General features: G+C 41.2%; 1 protein-coding gene across 4 annotated transcripts in view; it reads left to right on the top strand.

The window, feature by feature from the left end:
• The window catches only part of RGS6 (regulator of G protein signaling 6), a 244991-nt gene that overhangs the window by 159604 nt on the left and 61651 nt on the right, over window positions 1–23736 (top strand). For all 4 annotated transcript variants that reach the window (XM_048484070.1, XM_048484071.1, XM_048484069.1 and 1 more), the window contains 5 exons: window positions 7196–7246; window positions 9279–9385; window positions 10237–10288; window positions 16218–16282; window positions 21247–21323. In XM_048484070.1, the coding sequence (XP_048340027.1) occupies window positions 7196–7246; window positions 9279–9385; window positions 10237–10288; window positions 16218–16282; window positions 21247–21323 (352 nt within the window). The remainder of the gene's footprint in view (window positions 1–7195; window positions 7247–9278; window positions 9386–10236; window positions 10289–16217; window positions 16283–21246; window positions 21324–23736) is intronic.

Below are 23736 nucleotides of genomic sequence, written 5' to 3' on the forward strand. Positions count from 1 at the left end.
GAGACCTGACTTTATTGGCACTTGTTTTTGCAGTTGCTATAAGGATAATTTTTACAGGCTTGTGTTTTCTAATGTTTTGTCTAATAAAGATAATTATTTCTTTTTTTCAGTAGAAGATAGTAACTCTCTGAAGATTCTTCCTCATTTGCTAGCAAGATCTCAAAGAACAGAACTCACTATTAATTCATTTGTACTATTAAAGTTAAGGGTTGCAAGCAATCTTATTTGATAGATCTCAAAGGTATCTGGGGCCCAATAGTTAAAGAACCATCCTTAGAGAACTAATTGGTACAGATTCTCTAATTGATGTGGGAACATATTATCTTGTTACACACATTTTTAGTAAATGTGTACTTATGCAGCTTCAACTGTTCTTATGTTGACATAGAGACAGATAGAATTCCTTCCCATTTTTCTTTGAATGTTAATATTGGGACAGTCTATTCTTCATACAGATAATGTTCACCAAAATATTTTTGGTTTTTTAAATTTTAGTATAATAGATTTTATTGGAGCTTTTTCTTTCATTCTCATTCATCTGGAATATGATGATTGTATGTAGGGGTGTGCATTTTTAAAAAATCTGTATTTTTTTAGATCTGAATATATTGGAGCAGAGAAATATCAGTATTCTCCTTTTTCATGTTCCAAATACCAGTATAGTATTCAGGATCTGTTTTTGTTTGATAGTTTTTAAGGAAACAGATATTATTTGGCTCCATTATATCCTACGGAGAATGTACCCGGGGGACTGGAAGAGCTTTTTAAAAAGATAATGGCACCAAAATTGTTCCATGTCTGCTGGTATCTTTCCATGGAATAACTCCCAAGTTTCAAGAAGATGGAACCAAGGAGTCCAATTCTATGGGCCATTAAATGAAGTGCCCCCATCCATCCTCCATTGTTTTCAATGAAGGCTTAAAATTCTTGTTTTCTCCAGGACAGCAGCATAGAGTCATGCCTACAGCAAACATTGGTCAGTGCCTCCCACTCAACAACCAACAACAAGCCCAACAGAACCAATGCGGAACCTCAGCACAATTACAGGCCAATGTGGCAGGCCAAACAAAAGCTAATGTCAATCTGGAGAGGATCCCAGCAGAAAAAAATCAAGCAAAAAGGGAGCACTTTTTTGATATTATTGTATTATTATCAGCATGCAATTTTGGTATGTCATGGCTGAGAAGCAGTACCTCCTCTAACGGCTCCCTGTGCCACATAGCTAATAGGATTCAGTTGAGGGGGTTGGGTTCTGGTTGTTTTGGAATGCTGCTTGAGATGTGGAGGATATTGCCAATCAAACTGGGTGACTGCTCTGCTACTACTGGTGGGTGAGGAACAGCAGTGGAGCATCTTTTCTTCCCCCCCCCCCCCCCCCAATCCTCTGGTGGCAGCAACGTGCCCCTCGTGGCCTGCATGCACTCAACCTACTGGGATAGTTCATCTGTGCAGTGAATGAGCTGGTCTGCCCACTTGATGATCCTGCATTTGATATGTGGGTCACACATGGTCACCAACATCTAGACCTGGTGAGAGGCTCAATGCCGTCTTGCTGCACCAGTGCATGCACTGTTGAAGCTAAGTCTGCCTGTAGTGCATCTGGGTCCAGAAAGGTGGTTATCTTGTAGTTGAGCTGGATCTCCTCCCACATAACCTTCATCTTTGAGATCAAGGTGGTCAGGATTGCCTTCTGCCTTCTGCTCCATTAGATGTTCAAACATGATGTAAATAGACATAGCTGATCAGGTGGTGCTCTGGCTTGCTTCTCCTACAGCCTTTATACTGAACAAGACCCACAACTGATCACTTGGGTAGTTTGCAGTACAACCCAGTCTTTCTAAACGTGGTGGATTACTTTAGGTGGTGCACAAAAATGATAACTCTTATACTGGTGACTCCAATCTATTAAATCTATTTCCTACAGTCTCTCAGATTTGATCTTTCTATTTCATTTTCTCTTCCCTTGACTGCCTTGGAATCTGTCATCCTGACAAGCGCTTGTCTTCAGAAAACATAAGGTGCCATTTAAAATGGCACCTTATATATATAAGTGGCACCTTATATATATTTCCTTTATATATATATAAAGGAAATAGCTAGAATTATAGAGCTGTTATCCTGTCTCTACAATACTTTGTTAGATGACTGGACATCCCTCCAGCTCAAAATCAGATTAATTGTTTTGTCAAAGTTATGTAACCAGCTATTGCTTGTGGAAAGAATGTCTGGTTGCAATGCAACCCTGGTCCAGTAAAGAACAGAATAAGTAGATCTCTTAATAACTGCCATAATTTCCACAGAAGTTGATCTATACCAGTGGTTCTCAACCTTCCTAATGCTGCGACCCTTTAATATAGTTCCTCATGTTGTGGTGACCTCCAACCCTAACATTTATCCATTTTACAGATGGAGAACACTGATGCAGAGAGTCTTAGGCGACCGCTGTGAAAGGGTCGTTCGACCCCCCAAGGGGTCCCGACCCCCAGGTTGAGAACCACTGATCTATACAGAGTGTAGTGTGGGAAAGAGCAGATTTTGCACATGTGTATTCTCCCTTCTGCCTAACAAGGTAAGGTAAGAAAGGCTCCCACACTCCATAGAGAGAGTCTCTCAGGAGGGCATTTTCATAAAGGGAACAAAGATGTAGTGGAATGGAATTCTGCAGGAAGAGCACATTCTATTTAGGTAATGTCTTAATATGATTGCCTGTGAAATTGTGGGCAGCTGTTTTCCCTCCACCTCCCTTTATACTGCATTTTTAGATGTCTCATAGAGTCTGTGCTTAAGTTTTCTGTAAGTATGAAATCTAGTTTATAGGATCATTGTTCTCTAAGTGTAAAATCAAGTTTGGGCAAGATATTATACTGATTCTATTTCATCATTCTTTGGTTCATATAATTTCATTTTATTGTATTGTTAATTCTGTGAAGTATTCTGGCTTTTTTTTTTTTGGCCATGGTCTGAATTCTGCCTTGGGTTTCTACAAGAAAGGCATACAAGAAATGAATAAAGAAAAAGTTGTTTTTACTAGCTGTAATACCTAAGTGAATAGAAGCAAAAAAGTTATAGGTGGTATCCAGACGTGTCATCTGCCCTTGTTTCAATGTTGTTGGGAACATTTTTTGCTTTCCCACAGCATTATGACACGTTCGCACACCTTCTGAGGTGTCCACAGCATTCCTCTAATTTGTCTCAAACCTGCTTTGCTCCAAAGTTTTGGGAAAGATCACAGTAACACCTTATGGCTGCTGTGTGGGTAAGACACTTCAAATTTACATGTCCCCATGCAAGCCATTTTCCATGACCCTGTCCCCTGCGACAACCATTTGCTTCCCAAGCCTCTGGGAATGGGGTTTATTTATTTATTTTTGGCCCAAAAGTATCTTTGGCCCATTATGCATGGAACACTTACCTTGGCACACTTCTCTGTACAGTGGGCTTGAAGAGGGCTCTCCTTGTGTTTCTTTTACATGTGAGGAGATATTCCCTCCTTTCCCCACAGTTTTTCTGCAGAGAGCTCTCCAGGCTGTTTCTCTTAACTCCGCCCATCAAGTGATTCTTAATTATACAGCTCTCATTACACCCCATGGTCAAGACTGCTGCTTTATCCCTTTAAGCTGCACTTATGTTCCAAAAGTAATCCCTTCCTCACCACCCAATGAAAGAGGCAAATCAATTCCCTGGACCACAGGCTGCTAAAGAAGGGGACTGTCCTAGAGCAGATCTTCTCTCCCAGTCTCCCCAGTCTCCTTTCTCAACCCCCAACCCCCAACACTTCCTGCTGCTGGTGTTGCTTGTTGTTTCCAAGCTTTCTTTACATCGATATCTCAAGAGAATTAGAGGTCCGTGTTGTGTGATTAAGCTTCCTTTCTGTTACTTGAAGCAGCTGACAACATGGAAGGGGGGCAAGGGAGAAAGCATGCAAAGCAGTGTGAGGGAGAGGGAAAACTGGGCGTGGGTGGAGGGAAGATCTTCAGAGCAAAGCTGTGCTCACTGGCAAGTCTCCCCACTGTGACAGTGAAGCAAACTGAAGGTTGTGCTAAAAGTGGTCTCGTTTGCTGTGGAAATAATGGAAAATGAAAGCGAGGCTCGAGGAAACAGGTCCGTACAAGAAATCTTTCTGTAACAGACATTCACCCCATGATTCAGCAAGCACATTGTGCATAATCAGCCATTCTATTAATATACTATTGTAACAATATGTGTAACAGATTCTCTGAATTTCTAGCTTTTCTTTTTTAAAAATATAAGTCCCTAGGCCTTTGCTGAGATATAGAGGGGAAAGCATAGCTGCACAACAGAAGGAACTAGAGGCTGTTTCCGCACGGGTGGAATACAGCGTTCCAGGGACGCTAAAACAGCGTCCCTGGGGAGGGGTTTGCACGGCCGTCGCAGCAGCGGCAGCCTCACAACCCCCGCGCAGTGCGAAGCCGCTGTTTCTAAACCTTGCTCCCTGAGCAAGGTATTTCAGAAACAGCGGCTTCCAAACGCTGCCGTGCGAATGGCAGCAGCTGGAAGGTGCCATTTCCTCCTCCTTTCCCGAACGCCTATCTTGTCTCCTGGCTTCCGGCTTGTCGAACACGCCCCCTGGCCTGCGACTCCAGAGCCGTCGCTCCAGGTTGCGGTGGCGTGTCCCCTGGCTTCTGCGACGAGCTGGAAGCCAGGAGACAAGGTCGGCGTTCAGCAACGGTGCAGCCTGTGTGAAGGCTGCGCCGTCACCTGCCGCCCTCCCGGGACCATCCATGTGAATGGTCCCGGGGGAGTGTGTTGGCATTGTTTATGCTGACGCACCCCCGCACCGTTGCGGTGCGGAAAGGGCCAGAGATTTACTCTCTTTTTTAACAAAGGAATTCAATAACCCTATTCCTGCCACATTTTATGGATATAACAATATGCTAGTGCTGATAGGGGACTGGGAACAAGGAAACTGCAAGGAAACCTGCCATGTGATTAGCCCCATGAGCAGCCACACCAACAATAAGGAAACCACAATAAGGAAACCATTCCTCTTGTGGAAACCACCATAGTCAGAGTTGGGGAAGGGTATAGTTGCTACCTATAGAATTGTGTACCTTTAACTGCAGCTTCACACACTGTTATTCATCTCTTCAGGTTTCCTCATCAGTTCATTGTTATTTTATTGTATTTATTTTATTTCCTTTATGCCTTGCCTTTCTCTCCAGTGGGGACCTAAAGAGGCATCAATCATTCTCCTCTCCTCTATTTTATGCTCACAACTGCATTGTGAGGTAGGATAGGCTGAGAAGTGTGTGACTAGCCCAGGGTCACCCAGCAAGCTTCCATGACTGAGTGGAAATGAAAACTTCAGTCTTCCAGATCTCAGTCCAGTGCTGAAACTACCACACACACAAGTTCTTATGCAGTTCCAAAACTGGTTTTAAAAAATCACTGCTTAATTTCTGCAGTGCTGTTAAAGACACAGGAGCAGTGGAGCAGTTGGCAATCTGCTGAAAATTTCCTCAGAGCATTGGAAGGGCTTTCTTGACAAGTGGTGGTTTGCCATTGCCTTCTTCTGCAGAGCCTCCCTTGGAGACCTCCCTTCCAAGTAACAACCTGCCCCCTCTTCTGTTTAATTTGTTCATTAGTGACCTGCGCACTCCTGTTGATCACCTAATAACCTTTTCTACTGTTGTTATTGTTAGTTTGATTTTTGTTTTATCCTATGCCTAATAAAGGTGGTGGTGGTGGTGGTGGTGGTGGTGGTGGTGGTAGTGGTTGGTGATGATGATGATGATGATGATGATGATGATGATGATGATGATGATGATGATGATGATGATGATGATGATGATGATGATGATGATGATGATGATGATGATGATGATGATGATGATGATGATGATGATGATGATGATGATGATGATGATGATGGTAACAACCTGCCTTAACTTCTGAGATTTGAAGAGATCAGATTATACCATGCTGCTTTCTCTCTTGTGGGGAACATACTGATACTGAACAGGGTCGTGGTGGATAAGTTCAGCCCCAGAAGATCATTTGGTGGTTGAGACATAAGGAAGCTGAGGACCTCAGAAGAATTAAATATTTGATTAGTGCCCTGGGGAATTCTGCAGGGAAAACCTCTGACATATTTCAGGAATTGTGATTGTCTGGCTGTTATTTAAAAAAACCCCTAAACACAGGGATACCATGTGGAGAAACTAATGTTGTCCCGCACGCATGTGTGTGTATAGTTGGATTATTGGTGGCTGGAAGTAGGGACAAGGATATGCCTGTCTTCTTGATGAATTCTAGTCAGACAGATGAGTATTAGCAATGGCAGTAATTAACAGGGGGAGGAACAGCTTGTCATTATCTCTAGGGTGAGTAATCATTTTTGACGGGTGATAATTAATGGTCTGGCAAAGTCAGCAGAAAGATAATCTGTCAGCTTTGGCAAAACTTCCAGTTTCTTGGCAGCTCTTAGGAAGCCAGCGACTTTTTAAAATGCAAGAAATGAAGGCATGGCATTTGAAGTGTTTATTTGGGGGCTTGTTGACCAAGATTTACCACTTTTAAATTTCAAAGTGTTTTGGCAACTGTGGTTTTTTTCTGTTTGTAAATAATAATTGTGGGATTGTGTGTGTGTTCTGTGAAGAAGTGAGTGCAACACTGCTTGATGAATTTGTTTGTCCTGCGTCTGCAAACATGAAAGGTTTGTGAGGAGGGTGAGAAGGGAGCCATTTGGAGTATGGCACTCCAATGGCTGCTGGGTAAAAGGAGTGCTGATCAGGGGTGATGTTTAAAGATCCTACTTCAGCTTGTAGTCTTGGGCCTCTCACCTTCAGTTTGCCTGATTCAAAATGAATAAATTTCAAGAATGGTCAGCTAAACTTTTCTGGTAAGATTACAAACATAGCAAGAGGATAACTTCATTTTCCTACTGTTCGTTCCTTGCATCTGGGATTCAGAGGTGTACTGCCTCTGAACATGAGGGTTCTAGTTAGTTTTCGCAGTTCATTGGATCACCTTCTTGAGACACAGCTGGGTAGCGCAGGAAGAAGGTCCTTTAGACTGGTGGAATGGAGACAATTGATGACAGAAATGACTTGATTGGATGAAACATGCACCCCCACCCCACCCCCAACCTCACTGAGGGTTTCAGCCACCACCACTCTTGATAGCTATTATTATTCTTGTGTCCTTTGTATTACAATGCCTTTTACTTTTTTAGGTGCTGACATAGTTCAGTGGCTCATGAAGAACCTGAATATTGATGATCTAGGTAACTTTGGACTTTTGTATTGTATTTCAGTTTTGTGTGCTGTGAAATTTCACAAGCTTTAGATTTATGTTGAAAATATTCTCAGGAGTGCTTTGATTGTGTTACCATGATATCCTTAAAATCTCATGAGTGATTCAGGAAGTGCTGCTGATACTATGTTGAGGAAGCAAACGCTCAGCATGAATGAGGGCTTGAGATTCTAGTTAATTTAATACATGTGAATACCTTTTTTAATGCTGTCTGGAATTCTCCCTTGTGTACACTGGTCAAGAAGAAAGCAGGAGAATAATAAAGATATGAAGTGCACTCAAAACTGTAACAGACTGTTTATAACTCAGAAATTGAAATATAGTATATCTCATACATTCCAGTTTATGCTGTCAAAATATTTATGTACATTTGCTAATGCTGGAAGAATTATCCTGTTTCAAGGTTCTTTCAGGGTATAGCAAATGGAGAGACATTTTAGAAACGTAGCTTAAGGGTTTCAGCAAACTTTTAAATGATGTGGATTAGAAAACCAAATGGATGGAACTGCACATTGGTTGTGCATTCACTAGGTAAACAAGCCTCTTCATGAGCAAGCATGTACAGTGGTACCTCGGTTATCGTTGACTTCGGTTTTTGTCGGTTTCGGTTTTCGTCGACTTTTTCTGGACAAAATTTGTCTCGGTTTTCGTCTATTGCCTCGGTTTTCGTCCTCAAATTCAGAAAAAATTTGCCCAAATAAAGTCTACAAAAACCGAAACCGACGAAAAGTCCACAAAAACCAAAACCAGCTGGGGTTTGAGGAAGCCCAGCCAGGAGGCATAGGGAGCTCCTTATTTGGGCAGTGACACCCCTTGATATCACTGTTCAAATAAGGAGTTCCCTCTGCCTCCCGGCTGGGTTTCCTCAAACCCCAGCCAGCCGGGAGGCATGGGGAGCTCCTTATTTGGGCAGTGACATCAGCCGGCTGGCTGTGATTTGAGGAAGCCCAGCCAGGAGGCAGAGGGAGCTCCTTATTTGGGCAGTGATGTCAGGGGGTGTCACTGCCTCCTGGCTGGCTGGGGTTTGAGGAAGCCAATTAATCCATTCGAGGCACTTTTTGGAGTGACTCAAATGGATTAATTGGATTTACATTGATTCCTATGGGAAATGGTGCCTTGGTTTTCGCCGATTTCGGTTTTTCTTGATTCCTTTCGGACGAATTATCGACAAAAACCGAGGTACCTCTGTACTTCCCTCTCATTCTCGCACATAAGTTGAGATGAGAGGCAGGGACATGCGTAAACCTGATTCATGCCATCTTCTACTGTCCTCTGTGCTTTTTTGAGGGAGGAGGGATCCCACCCAACAGGGTTTCACACAGGCAGGCCACCACATGGAGCATTCCAATTTTGCTAAGAGAGTGCAAAAGTCTCCCTGTTCATATAAAAATGTAATTAAGATAGGGGCATCCAAGTTTGAAAAACATCCTGTGAGATAGCGTCTGATATCAGATCAGCAGCTTGTGGATATGATTGTTTGATCTCCTCGCTGAAAGACCACATCTTCTTTATAGTTATCAACTACACCTGGATGCCTTCTTGAGAAATCTTTAGGGCTGTTTGAAAGTAATGGGTTGTCCTTATGGATTTTCTTGGATATGCAGAATTTAATAGCAACATTGGGTCTGCAACTTCTGGCTCCCTTGCTCGCCACTCTTTACTGACATTGCACTGATTTCAGCTTGCAGTGGAGGCTGAAGTTCTTGAGTTGCCTCTGTTTGAACCATCTTCAACCAGGATGGAAGTGCGCTGGCGACCTCTGTTCTGCATATATGTACTTAAGACTTGATGGCTGGATAATACAGAGAGGCTTCCACTATCACTGAAACTGGTTGTCAAAAGAAGGAAAAGCACTCTTGTTTTCTAAGCCTGCCAGTGATACCATGGTTGGGGATGATCAGACAGCATGCAGCATCCTTCCACCAAAGCCTTAGATATGAATAATCACTGCTGTAATACTTAGTTGTTTGACAATCTTTTCTTTTTTTAAAAAAAATCCACAGCTGAAGCAATACATATGGGAAGTCTCATAGCAGCTCAGGGATACATTTTTCCAATCTCAGATCATGTACTTACTTTGAAGGATGATGGGACTTTTTACCGTTTTCAGGTAAGAACACTATTTTCTCTAGTACTGAAATCATAAGATGGCCAAACATTTTCCTTATTGTGAAGAGTCTTCTGCTTTCTGTAGAAGTAAAGGAAGTTGAACAAAGCTTCCTTAACATATCCCTTCCTGCATTTAACATTTCGAGGTGCTCAGTTGTTTAATGTTAGCATAGAAGTGCACAAATTTTATTATAACTTGCCAGTCTTCCTGAAGTTAATGGTTGGATATGCATGGATGTACAGGCTTTTACCCAGTCCAATTAAGTGTTTTCTTCAAGGAATTCCATTTCGCCTAATCCAGTACTGTTTACATCAACTGAATTCCTTTCTAAATGGGGATAAACATGGGACCTTTGGCATATAGAATGCTTATCTCTGAAACATGACCCCTGTCCTCTCCTATTCATTTTTCTGCAACAACAGTATAGGCAAATGTGTAGCAAATGTGCTTAACAGGAGGCTGTGTTTATTAGCTTCAGCTCAGTTGCCTTCAAGACACAATGAGGAGGTAACTCAAGGTAAGTGGGAATAGTTGCACTTTTTTGAAAGAAAAAATAATAACTAACTGACCTGATCTTGTATCAGCTTGCTACACATCAAGACAGAATGGAGGGTCTATATCATGCTGTTACTTTACTTTCATCAGTATTCCTAATTTAAGACTGCTATCCTGCACACAGCTAGGCTGCTTAAATCCCATTTACTTCAGTAGGATTTAAGCAGCCTTACTGTGCTCAGAATTGCCACCATAGTCCAGTTTCTGGCCATCAGAATAGGAATATTAGGAATAATATTCATCTGTACTTTGGGTGCTTGCATTGTAATGATACAATATAATTCACTATTTTCCAGGCTCCCTACTTTTGGCCTTCAAATTGTTGGGAACCAGAAAACACAGACTATGGTGAGAATTTTGAGTGGTCCACTTTTTAAATGTTTTATGTACATGTGTCTCCAACAGTATTGTTCTAAGAGAAATAATATTGAGTTTAACAACCTCATGACAAAATTACAAGTAGTGCCTAATTATTATGTCCTACAGCATTGTTGTATTGTTTGGAGAACATGTTTGAAATTTCTTCTACTATCCTATTAAAAAAACACAAAGAAACCCAGATCTCTTACATAAATGCAACTGTTGTGTTAATGGAATGTGGTTTTCCTTCAGGTTGGAAAAGAAACATTACAAAATTGTTCCTATGTCAGCCCAATGCCATGTTTCCAGGGCAACTTCCTGAAACATAAAAATCAGTCAGTCTGAGGTAGGATTTCTAGCCTTCAGGTGGGGACTGGATTTCTCCCAGAATTACAACTGATTGCCAGACTCCAGAAATATGTCAGGTTTGGAGGGTGCATTCTACGGCATCACACCCCTGCTGAGCTCCCTCCCAGACTTTGCCCTTCTCAGCCTCTACCTCAGTTCTCCAGAAACTTCCCAAACTGGAGTTGGCCTAGTAGTATGAGGCCTAGTGGCTTGTTAAGCCTTGAGTTTTCTAAATCCAAAAAATCCCCCTCAGAACGTATTACGGTATGCTTATTGTTTTTTATAACACTGGAGCTATCATTGCTTCTATAGGACCAGTTCAGAGACATCTGAAAGTACTATCTGAAAATAAGGGTGCACAACTTTACTCTGACCTTTTGCTTTACAACTAGATATTTTAGTGTTGTGTTTACCATTGGAAGTTCACTTGTCAATTTATCAAACATAGAATTAATAAGGCTGCCAGCTGCCTGCTGGTTGTAGAACACCTTCAGCCCAACTACTGATGCCCATCATGGCTCAGAATTTTGAAGGAAAGCTAGAACATCACCTCCAGTATAATTGCATCTCTTCTGGATCATGCGGGTGTCATCATACCAGGCTAATTACTTCCTCCCACCATAAGTGGCCACCTTCCTCAAATCCTTCTGGTTGCCAGGCTGTGACTAAGGGTTCGATTCAGTCTGCTACAAAGGAACTTTCCTGCTTCCAAATGCAGGCCACCCACCCCTCCGAATGCATCCCTAGGCTTCAAGGGACATCAAGAGCAGAGCTGGAGGCAGTCTGGGGTCTACAGTTAAGGTTCAATAATCTGTGAAAATCATTTTCTCCACTGCTGCTGGAAGCTCCTTTCTGTTTCTGGAAATTTGGATCAAATCCAAATTTTCTATCAATAAATACTATGTTAACTCTAGTGTTCATTGTTACTGAGCATAACAAAGGGGAGTAATAACTTTGTTAGCACTTGGTAACTGGTTCTGCCAGTGACTTTCCACCGACAAGCGATGAATAGCTGTATTCTGCACTAATGGAACTTTCCAAACCATCTGCCAGAGCAACTTTAAGAAATCAAAAATGCTCCAGCTCACATACATCACCAGGGATTTTGGATGTTCACATCTAGAAAGAAAACTGGCCATAATTTCTGACTAGGCTTGAAAGGGAAGAAAGGTTCATTTTATTTATTAAATATGAAAAGTACAGTAATTGCAGCAGTAGAATACTGATGACAAACAGTGAATAGAGCAGAACAGTTGTTTAGTTAACATGGAAATTAATACTGGATTTGATTGAGCTATAACACAGGTCCATTCTGCACAGCACAAAGAGAACATCCTTAGGACATCTTTAAAAGAATCGTTTTGGCGTTTGCCTACTGCGCAGCTCAAATAAAACATCCTAAAGATGTTTTAAAAAGAACGGCTCTTGGCTTTGTTGTCTGCATAGAGGACGTCTTTGATCTTTCCCACCTTCCACACCATTCTCCCATTTGAGCCCTTACTTTCATCTTCACAGCAGCTTGTGGATGCCATGTTCTGCAGCTTGAGAGTCCCCACTGCCACCATTTACTGCACTTGTTTCCCACAGAGGTTTCCTCAGCTTGCAGCTCATCTGATTGCTATTTTCTTGTAAAACATTCATGAATAAAGTTTGTTTTCCTTGGCAATCCTGTACATGTGTCATTTTTTTCCTTTTTTTCCTTTATTGGATGATGATGATGATGATGATGATGATGATGATGATGATGATGATGATGATGATGATGATGTTGTTGTTGTTGTTGTTGTTGTTGTTGTTGTTGTTGTTGTTGTTGTTGTTGTTGTTGTTGTTGTTGTTCAGAGGGAGCTGTATTCATAGCTACGATAACATGGATAAGAGAATTGCAGCCACTTAGAGGGCTGGTCTACCTCTCATTAAGAAGTTTTGGATAGACCTGACCTCTGCAGACCATCTTGGTTTTGTCAACAGGTGTGTGGGATCAATAGGGAAAACAAACTTTATTCATGAACAATTTACAAGAAGATAGCAATCAGATGAGCTTCAAGCTGAGGAAACCTTTGTTGGTAACAAATGCCATGAATGGCAGCAGTAGGGACTCTCAAGCTGCAGAAAATGGCAGGCACAAGCTGCTGTGAAAATTAAAGTAAGTGCTCTAACAGAGGAAAGGGGGTGGAAGGCGGGAAAAAGAAATTGTCTCCTGCCTGTTCGTGTTCACACAGCCAAGCAGGAGATGACTTAAAGATGACTTAAAAACATCTTAAAGACAACTCCTAGGGGTGGGGGGAGAAAAATCCACATTTTAGAATTTTTTTTTTTAAAAAGGCTTCAGTTGAAATAGGGTATCCTGAGGACATCTTGAGGGAAAATCTGTGTGAACTTCCTCCCTAAAACACCTTCTTTTTTTGCATCTTCAGGATGACTTATTTGTGCTGTGCAGAATGAAGCATAGGTACATTGGTGGGTGCAAGCACAGCTCCTGTATACAAAGTCTACCTCATCCAGCATTGCCTCAAGGTTGATGCTATCTAGCAGCATTAAGATTAATGTTTTGCAAAGGTCAAGCTCTGATCTGTGGTTGAATCTGGTCTGTTGTACAATAAATAATAATATAGTCTGGGCACTGCTATATAGTCTACATGATCAATAAGCTGTTTATCTAGCCAAAATTAGCCATCCATTACCAAGTGAAAATTGAGTTTCATTGATATACAGGATTTTTTAAAACAGTGATAAAGTGTATATAAGCGACTGGTGGCTGGTGTTGAAAAGAAATAACAGTGGTTTATGAGCTAATAAACTACAATATTCTGTATTAAATGGCTAAACAGCTGAGTACTAAAGCGTAAAGGCAATATGTCACCACAGTTATCTTTAGCTGTCTCCTGTGTTATTGCTCCCTTCTAGAGCTGTATTCTTCTTCCACTGAAATGATAAAATCAATTTTTCCATTCAGTTGTGGCTTTGGCAAAGGAAATTAATATACCTGAGCTAATAAAACGACGGCTTTTGGGAATGTTTCTTTTATGGGTTGATCACAAACAGTTTATGACCACAAAAATCTTTTTTCTCCTCACTGACCGCACATCTATATTCAATTGTGGGGTCTGCATTCCTTGATGGAATTTAGCTACCACAATAATGGCAGACAAAATGTTGATCTCTGGTAGTTTATCATTTAACTATTGTTAATTGAACGCATCAAGTAAAAAAAACCATGTAATGGTAATGAATCATATTCTCTTCCTGGCTCATATCAAGAATATTATTTTTCATGTTACTGTTTGACTTGTTGATTTGTTTAGAGCATGATTCAATGAGATAGAATCATAGAATCATAGAGTTGGAAGAGACATCAAGGGCCATCAAGTCCACCCCCACCCCACCATACAGGAACATATAATCAAAGCACTCCTGGCATATGATCATCCAGGCTCTGCTTAAAAACCTCCAAAGAAGGAGACTCTACCACTCTCCCAGGCAGTGAATTCCACTGTCAAACAACCTTGACGGTCAGAAAGTTCTTCCTAATATTTAGGTGGAATCTCTTTTCCTGCACCTTGAATCCATTACTCTGTGTCTTAGTCTCTGAGGCAGCAGAAAACAAGCTTGCTCCCTCTTCGACATGACATCCCTTCAAATATTTAAACATAGCCATCATGTCTTCCCTTAACCTTCACTTTTCCAGACTAAACATCCCCAACTCCCTAAGTCTGTCTATGTAGGGCATGGATTCCAGACGTTTTACCATTTTGGTTTCCCTCCTCTGGACACATTCCAGCTTGTCAATATCCTTCTTAAATTGCGGTTCTCAGAACTGAACGCTGTACTCTAGGTGAGGTCTGACCAATGCAGAGTAGAGTGGTACAATTACTTCCCTCGATCTACACACTATACCCTTATTGATGCATCCCAGAATTGCACTGGCTTTCTTGGCTGCCATATCACACTCCTGACTCATGTTCAGTTTGTGGTCTACTAAGACTCCCAGATCATTTTCACATGTACTGCTGTCAAGCCAGGTATCACCCATCCTATTATTGTGCATTTCCTTTTTTCTGCCTAAGTGTAGAATCTTACATTTATCTCTATTGAAATTCATTTTGTTAGTTTTGGCCCAGCTGTCTAATCTGTCCAGATCATTTTAAATCCTGCCCCTGTCCTCCAGGATATTAGCTACCCCTCGGAATTTGGATACTGTACTTGTTGATTTGTTTAGAGCATGATTCAGTAGACAGAATCATAGAGTTGAAAGAGACAACAAGGGCCATCAAGTCCAACCACCTGCCATGCAGGAACACTCAATCAAAGCACTCCTGGAATATATGTTTATTACTGTGTTCAGTTCTGGGCACCGCAATTTTAGAAGGATATTGACAAGCTGGAACATGTCCAGAGGAGAGCACACACAGCAGCAACACTGTGCAATGTGTAGTAAAGGTCTGCTTAAGTACACATTATGGTGGTCTTCCCTGAAGTGAAGGGAAGCCTCTTCCTTGTGGAGTGGGGAATTTGCAGGAGCAGGCTTAGCTAGAGGTTGAGCAACATGAGACCTTGATTGCCTATGTATACAAAAGTCAGCTTTTGCAAGAAAGTTGCAGGAGAGTGAATAAAGTTTTACAATTTTTATTTGAGGATAATAGGGGTATAATAAGCACACAATAAAATCAAAGCAGCAGAACATACACACAGTCCCAAGATGTAAGCAGTTGCGAGGGAATAGGTCTGGAATAGATGAGGAATATTAAGGGAGGGGAAATAAGATATATAGTCACTAGATCTTGGAGTGGAATGGTGCAGTGAACAGAACTGAGTGACCTGCACTTACTTCTGGAAGAACAATGAATTGTGGAACAATATCACAGACAGTATCACTTAAATGCTCAGGCAAAAATGTCTTGTATGTGAAAGTGATGTTGATGTATATAACTGCATACTCATTTTCTGAAATTCATGTTCTTGGATTCCCAATTACTTTGTTCTTTTCCTTTTCCATTAAACCCACACAAGTCAAAATCTTCCCACTTCTTCCCAGTGACTTCTATGGGTGTAGACTGCTAGTATGGAGATACACTATGTGGGTTGCAGTTGCTGAAGTTGAACTAGGCTTCCATCATCACTTAAACTTCAAGGATGACCTTGAGTCAGACTCCAGGAGGGAGAATGTTCCAGAGTGTTCCTACTCCCTGAATCTTGGAAGTCAATGAGGCCTGTATGAGGTCTTCCACAAGTATTGTTTCCACTACCTAGGTGCGGTTTTCATGATTATGGCAGATGCAAAATATGATGTCTCATCAGGAACTTTGGTTTTATGTTGCATTCTTCACATGTAGTATGAGGCATCTATTTTGGTTTTGTTAACTGCTCCTAAATACAAGCACTGCATTCAGTTGGAAAAGCCTATATGCCTCAGGAATATATCTGAATTTGAAAGAATTCTTGTTTCTCTCCTCTATACTGAAAGAGTTACTATTTATTCTCATTTCCCATTGTTGAAGTTTATTCTTTTTAGGCCAGTGGAGTTTTTCTGTAGCAATTACCCTTTCATTTCACTGTTTTTTTCTATCCATAGCCATCTATCTTTGCAAGAGGACTATGCAGAACAAAGCTAGGCTGGAGCTGGCAGATTATGAAGCCGTGAGTACATTGATTTTATGGCTCCAGTGCAATCCTTTCTTCTAATCTAAGATAATTTGCTTTGTGTAGTAAGCTAAGTGTGGGATCTGTGTTTTTACTGTTACTTGATCAGACTTGTATAACAATGGCTGGTTTGGGCCCCATCAACTCTTAAGAGAGGTAATCGTTTTTCAAAAGGATGCATACGCGAAGTTAAATATTAGAATGAGTTGTGAAGGCATAGCCAAGAGCATCTTTTAAAAAAAAAACACTAAATATTGCTGTAGAAGAAACTAATCGAGGTTAATCTCTTCAGAAGCCACTTATGCCAATGGCAGTAGATTGTGTCCATAGCCTCCCTTTGTTAATGTAAGGTATCACATGTAAATAATGCAGGGATGGACTGGAAAGTTTTAATAGCCCTGGCAGTTGCAGTGGCTCCATTGATTGCTTCTGAACAGATCAGCAGATCAGATCAGTGGGGTCTAATAAGTCAATGGATCCAGTAGGTTCAAAGTCCTGCCCCAGTCCTTCATCTCACAATGTTTGAGTGAAAAAATTGGGAATTTGCTGTATTGTGATCCATCACCCTAATTATAATGAGACTCCTTATCCTGATTGTAAAGGGACAAGAAGACCTTTTGAACTCTTGCACAAATACTATTTTGTGTGTGATTTGTCGTGTTGTGTTTAAGGGGATAAGGATAGGAGGAGATTAACTGTTATGGGCAGACATAGCAAAGAGAATGAGAACAGTGGAGGCAACCATATCAGGGAAGAGGCTGGTACCCTTTCATGAGCCACCTGCATGAAATAATGGAAGGTAGTAACAATTTATGCCATGAAAGAAATCAAAATTTGCTTTTGAAAAAAACATGGAAAGGGAAAGGAAATTAAGAGAGGGAGATGCTGATCTTATTATTTTCAAAGGCGGCATGGTCAAGCATGGTAAATTTTTCCCTGGCTCATTTCCAGTCACAAACTAGCTTTTTCCAACTATGGGTCAAAAATACCAGTCTAATTAAATAGTGTATCATGTGAGAATAAACCTCTGGAAGGGAAGGACAGGTGTGTGTTTCTAAGCCTTCCCAGTTGTGGTGGAATGGGCCTGTTTTGATCTGCCAGTCCTATTCCACCCCACCCTCTCCCAGGGGTTCCCAACTGCTTCTGGAGGAGCCTCTCTCTCTCTCTCTCTCTCTCTCTCTCTCTCTCCCCCCCCCCAAGATAACTATTGCTACCACCTGACCATTGAAGGTATTGCCCACTAGGAGGGTCAGGACCCCCCAGCTTTTCTTCCAAATTCTGAGGCCTTGCCTCAGGGTTTCCTGCTTCTCCACTCCTGACCACCAAGGGGACACTTTATTGCCTGGTATACCCCTGGAGGAATAGCTACTTGCCAACTGCCACCTCTCTTTTTAAAATAGTATGTCCAAGATGTTGGAAGTCTATGTGGTATAGAAAACTGCTACCAGCATCCAAAGTTTAAAAGTATTTAATAAAAAGAAAGTGTTTACAAGAGTCAAATACACACAATGTGTTTGCTGTGTGATGGGGACACATGTCCGTCACAGCAAGATTTCTTGTACAGACCTGTTTCCTCATGTCCCACTTTTACTTTCCATTCTCTCTGCAGCAAGCAAGACCACTTTTAGCAAAACTTATAATTTGCTTGGCACCAGAGCAGGACAGATTTGCCAGTGAGCACAGCTTTGCTCTAAAGATCTTCCCCTACCCACAGCCAGCCTTCCCTCTTGCTGCTTTGCATGCCTTCCACCTCATCCACCCTTCCATGTTGCTAACTGCTTCAAATAATAGAAAAGAAGCTCATTCACACACTACCGACCTGTAATTCCTCTGTATTTTAAGAATAATACCAAATGATTCCACTCTGCATGTATAAAATCCCAGCCAAGTTTATCTGTTGAATCAAAAACAAAATTTAAAAGTGAGCAGAATTGTTGTGGCATCCAGGAGTTATGGCCAGTCAGAAATGTTGACATGTATCAAGTCATACTACCTCACAATAAGCCATCTACAACAGTTCCTACTATTCACTAGTGCTGTGGTGGCGAACCTTTGGCACTCCAGATGTTATGGATTACAATTCCCATCAGCCCCTGCGGCCATGCTGGCAGGGGCTGATGGGAATTGTAGTCCATAACATCTGGAGTGCCAGAGGTTCGCCACCATTGCACTAGTGCAATGAAATGGCTTTTTCCACTTGAGGTTTGAAGGGAACGTTTTAACCATTTTTTTCCCTCTGGGAAGGAGGAAGGGGGAAGTCAGTTCAATTGCTTTCCAGCCTCACTTCAGCTACCTTTTAAGAAATACTAAAAGAACTAGTAAAATACAACGGGGTGGGTCAAGTTCTCCCTTCCTTTTTTCCAATCAGGGATCAGAGATTTGGAGGTTCCAAAAAGCTAGAAAGGACTTCAGGAAGAAAACTCCTGGAGTCTTCAGGAAAAGATTATTTGATCCAGACTCACTTGGTGAATGGGTGAAGAAAGGGAATAAATAAACTCCTGGGAGCAAGGAAGAAGAGTCTTTCTTTTGACAGGGACTCTCAGAGGAGACAAAGCTCTTATCTGAGGTCTGGAGCAGGCAGCCATTTTGACCACGTGCTGTCCTAGGGATCTGGATATGACTTCCAGATAATGGTAACTCTATAGCAGTGATGGCGAACCTTTTCGAGACCGAGTGCCCAAACTGCAACCCAAAACCCACTTATTTATCGCAAAGTGCCAACATAGCAATTTAACACAATACTGAAGGTTTAGTATAGAGAAAACGGTTGGCTCCAAGGCACACGTTACTCAGGAGTAAGCTTGGTGGTAGTTGGTGGCTTTGCTTTGAAGCAACTGTGCAACACTTCAAACGAGTGAATCACGACCCTAGGAGGGCTTACTCAGAAGCAAGCCCCATTGCCAGCAACCGAGCTTACTCCCAGGTAAAGGATCACGCTTTAGTTCTTCCCATGAAAATCAGTAGGGTTTAACAGCGCTTAACAGGGTTACCTACACTGATTCCCCAAAACTAGGTCTCAGGTTTAATTCTAACAATCTCCCTGAAATAATTACACTATTATCACATGACGGACTCTGTGCACGTGTGCCCACAGAGAGGGCTCTGAGTGCCACCTCTGGCACCCGTGCCATAGGTTCGCCATCACTGCTCTATAGAGACTTCCAACATCCTAAGCTCAAGGCCAGTTCTTATGTTCTTATGTTCTTAAGCCATGTGTTTGCACTGTTGCACTCCCCATTAAATTTGGTCAAGATTTATTCTAGCATCATTTGGCACTCATTGGCGTAATAAGCAGATACGCATTCCATTGCTTCAACTCATGCAAATGGCCAGTCAACGCTGATTGCCAATCATGGTGTAATTTCCCGTGCTGCATTGTAATTTTCCCACTGTTTTCACTCCCTCACATTTTACACTTCATTATTTATCAATTCAATTGTAAATCTTTGCTCACTCCCAGCCAGCCAGTTGTGCTGGGTATAAAAGGTCCTTTTTGAAGCAACAAAAGATCTATTCAGCACCAGCAGTCATGCTCTTGTATACATGCAGAGAAGGCACGGCGCTAAAGACAGTACTCGAAGATCTATTGAGAGTGATAATCATCAGACAATGCTAGACAATTAAATCATCTTTCATTTTTTTTCCAAGCATATAACTCACATGGTGAGTCTTCATATCAATATCCTGTATTAAAGAGAAGTTCTATGGATGGCTTTAAAAGTAGCTCTGGTTAAGAGAGACTAGAGATCCTTAATTTTTGAATAGTGGGTTGGTGGGGTGTTCTAGATTGTAAACATTGAAAACATTGCAATGTGTTTCTTCATTTCTTTCCTTAATGTTGTTTGTTTGTTTCTGAACCCCATGGCACCTTCTGTTTGTGTACCCTCTGTATGACAGCCAAAACATAGCTGCTTTTCTCAGAACTGATGACTACTATATTTTGGAGTGGGGAGTGAGGGCTTCAAAAGCAATGAATTTCTCATTAGTGTATTACTGATATGATGATATGATATTAGCATAAACAGCTATACCTCTGATGTTGAGTCCAAGATTCCCTGTGCATGAATTGTTAATGGATTGTTAGCATGGAAAGTTTGTAAAAATGTGATTAAGAACTGTGATTTTAAGGTCTACTTCCTAACCATGAATATCTCCTTTAATTAACTTCCTTAAATTTTCCCTTATTCCTTTTAGTATCCTGCAAGCTTCAGACATGGACTTGGTTCAGACATAGGTCGTTAGACTTTTCCACATGAGTTGTTTACAAAGTGTCTTGCCACCAAATGATACATTTTTTCTTTTAATTACACACATTTTTCTTCCATTTCATTCCAGAAATGTTTTTCTTTCACTTTTTCTGTGTTGTTTTCCCAAGCACTTTTACCACAATGTTTTTTAATCTGATTCTGAGCCATCTTCCTTTGAGTGTGTGATTATGTTGAAACTGTCTTTATTTCTCTGCCCCACCAAACATTTGGTCCTTATCCACGCTCCCACGTGGTTACCCATCCTCTCATTCAGCCATTTTCCCTCTCCCTCATCCTTCATTTTGTAAGGATGTTTTTAAAATCTCTATTGTATTAGAAATGTAATGCAAGCCATGATGCCTTCATTCAGACATCATAGAAAACCATAGTTAAAACCACCTGTAGTAAGTACACTAACTTTAGGGTTCAGTGAACCCTAACTGACCATAGTTAGTGGAGTGGTCTGTATTCAACCAATCACACTATCTGTAGTTTCACACAAAGTCTTAATTGAGACACAGTACTTAAAAGGGGTGTCAGGATCATTTACATAGCAGTCTTGAGCCTGTAGGGATCTTCAGTGGCAGAGCTGTGTAGGTTAAGTGGGTTTGGAGCATTGCTATGTTTGATTCTACAACTTTTCAAGTTTATGTTGCGGATGTGATCAACGTGTTACTATAAATGATGATTCTCCTTATTTCTCTCTTTCATTAGGAAAACTTAGCAAGGCTGCAAAGAGCTTTTGCAAGGAAATGGGAATTTATCTTTATGCAAGCAGAAGCACAAGTGAAGTAGGTGCTTTTTGTTTCGGCAAACCAGATGAATGAATATGTTAACATAAATTATTCTTTCTTTAGCCTTGTTCTTCAAGATTGATTAACAGTTATGTTTCCTCCCCACAATTTGAGGCTGCTAAAAAAACCTTCTTCTGTGTGGCTTTGGGATGCCTCCAGGCTGGTGTTGCCAGACTGACCTGTGGTGGACTAAGGGAACCCTGTTTGAAGGACAGTTTACCCATCTCAGCCAATCCTTGGGGTACCTAGCAGTGCAGTGCCAAAATGGGGAGCCCATTCTTTGCATTGGTTCAGTGTACCCCTCGAAATGCCTCCCTCGAAATCAGTCTTGCATAAAACTCTGCCACACTCTTCCCGGCAGGATTATGTGAACATAATGTTCTTGCCCTGGAAAGCGTTCCCATCTCCAGCCCTGGATCATAAATCCCTGTGAAGACAAGGGATGTGTTAATGTGCTTGCCAGCCCAGTGGTATAATAACCCAATGCTTCTTCCTCTGACTAATACCTTTAACAACCACCTCATTTACATTTTCAATGTTCTACAGCTGTAATTTCATCAAATAACATCCCCCTTGGAGACACTCCGGAGCTTGAAACATCAAGCTGATACCTCAACCCATTAGATCAGTGACTCAACCATTAAGGTTGATGTCTGTTTCTTGTCTTTCCCTATAAAGGCAGGACTTCTTTGTCCTGGGAATCTGGCAACCCTAGTGTGACTGCCGCCTGCTTATAGTTTAACATACACACTGTATGTGTCAAGACACTTCTGACTTATGGTGACTCAATGAATTAATGACCAGCAAAATTGAAATACAGACTACATACCAAATTTAATGATAAAAATTGGAAGCAAATATTCCAACACTTCCCTTTCAAATCAATCTCAAGAAGTTTACATTAAAGATGTCTCAAAGATGGTATATTATTTCAGTTAGGATAGCCCATGTCATGAAAATAAATAGGAAAGATTTCTTCAGTAGGTGTGGTGAATTGACAATATTTTTTCCTATGCGGTGGTCATGTCCAGCTAGCAAATTTTTGGAAAACATTATTTACTGAGGTTGCTAAAATAATTCAGGGATCATTAAATTCTACTATTGAACTACTAGCCCTAGTCAGTTTATTTACCAATGAAACATCCAAAACACCCAGATGAAAACAAAACTTAACTTTTTATTAATTGCAGCTAGATTGCTTATAGCCCATGTTGGAAAAATGCTAACAGGATTTCCTCAGAAAGGAATAATAATAAAGGAATAATAATAAAGGAATAACAATAAAGGAATAATAATAAAATAACAGCCCCACCCAAATGGCAAAACACCTGGATGTAGCACCATGGCCACACTGACCCGTTGCTCCCAATGGCGTTTTCCAGTGGCCAGGGGAGGCTAAAAACACAAACAAGCCTCCCTGCCTCTGGAGAGCCCCTATTGGGCTTAATGGACTTACACCACCGAAAAGGTGGCATAAATCCAAAGCCCCAGCTAGCGTTGGCTCCTCCCCCATACTGCCCCCATTATGCTGGCAGTGGGAGTGCAGGGATCCTGGCATAGCATTCATTGCCACATCCCACCACCAGAAAGGGCAGGAGGAGTCACATGCAGGCGGATTCGCCCCTCTGCCGAGGCAATTGCCGTGAGAAGGGCAAATCCCAATTGGATGGCCCTGCACTGCTCCCAACAGCGTATTTCCTCCCTCCTTTGGATGAGGCTGTAAGGAATATAATGGCACTTGAAAGTTTAACAGATAAGATTGACTAATTTAGGGGAAGAAAAAAGAAAATTGACTTTAAGATTATTTGGAACAATTTTATAACTTACTTTAAGGAAGTTCAAGAGGATAACTCATTAAAGATTTTCTTTAATGGTTGGAGGGACTTGCATGAAAATTTTGAATAATGTACTGAATAGTTATATCAGAGTATACTTTTAAAAAAAAGAAATGAATATGTAAAATAATTGTAGAGGAAAGCACGTACACCCTGTTTTCCTCCATCCCTTTTGGGGGGAGGTGTGTGTTTTGGTTTTTGTTACTATTACTTGATGTTAGTATCTTTATATTGGATATGTTAGTATGTTTTTGTTTGTATTGTTGTATAGTTGATATTTTGTTCTGTATGGGTATGTATTTAATAAAATTTATTTTAGAAATGAAAAAATAATAATGACCTCCAAAATGTTCTATTGGTAACATCTTTTCTCAGGTCTTGCAAACTGAGGGAATATACACACTAGTAACTTATATAAGGCCAGATCCACAATTTCCATAGGTTCTCTAATCTCACGCTGCATTCTGTGCTGTTCTGCTGGTTCTCCAGACTCCAAGAGCAGCACAAGAAGTACAGAAAATGAAGAGTTAGAAAGATTTTCCTGTGGTTCTTAAGATCCAGCCCACTGCGATGCT

Source organism: Sphaerodactylus townsendi, linkage group LG02 (assembly GCF_021028975.2).
Source record: "Sphaerodactylus townsendi isolate TG3544 linkage group LG02, MPM_Stown_v2.3, whole genome shotgun sequence".
Taxonomy (NCBI): Eukaryota; Metazoa; Chordata; class Lepidosauria; order Squamata; family Sphaerodactylidae; genus Sphaerodactylus; species Sphaerodactylus townsendi.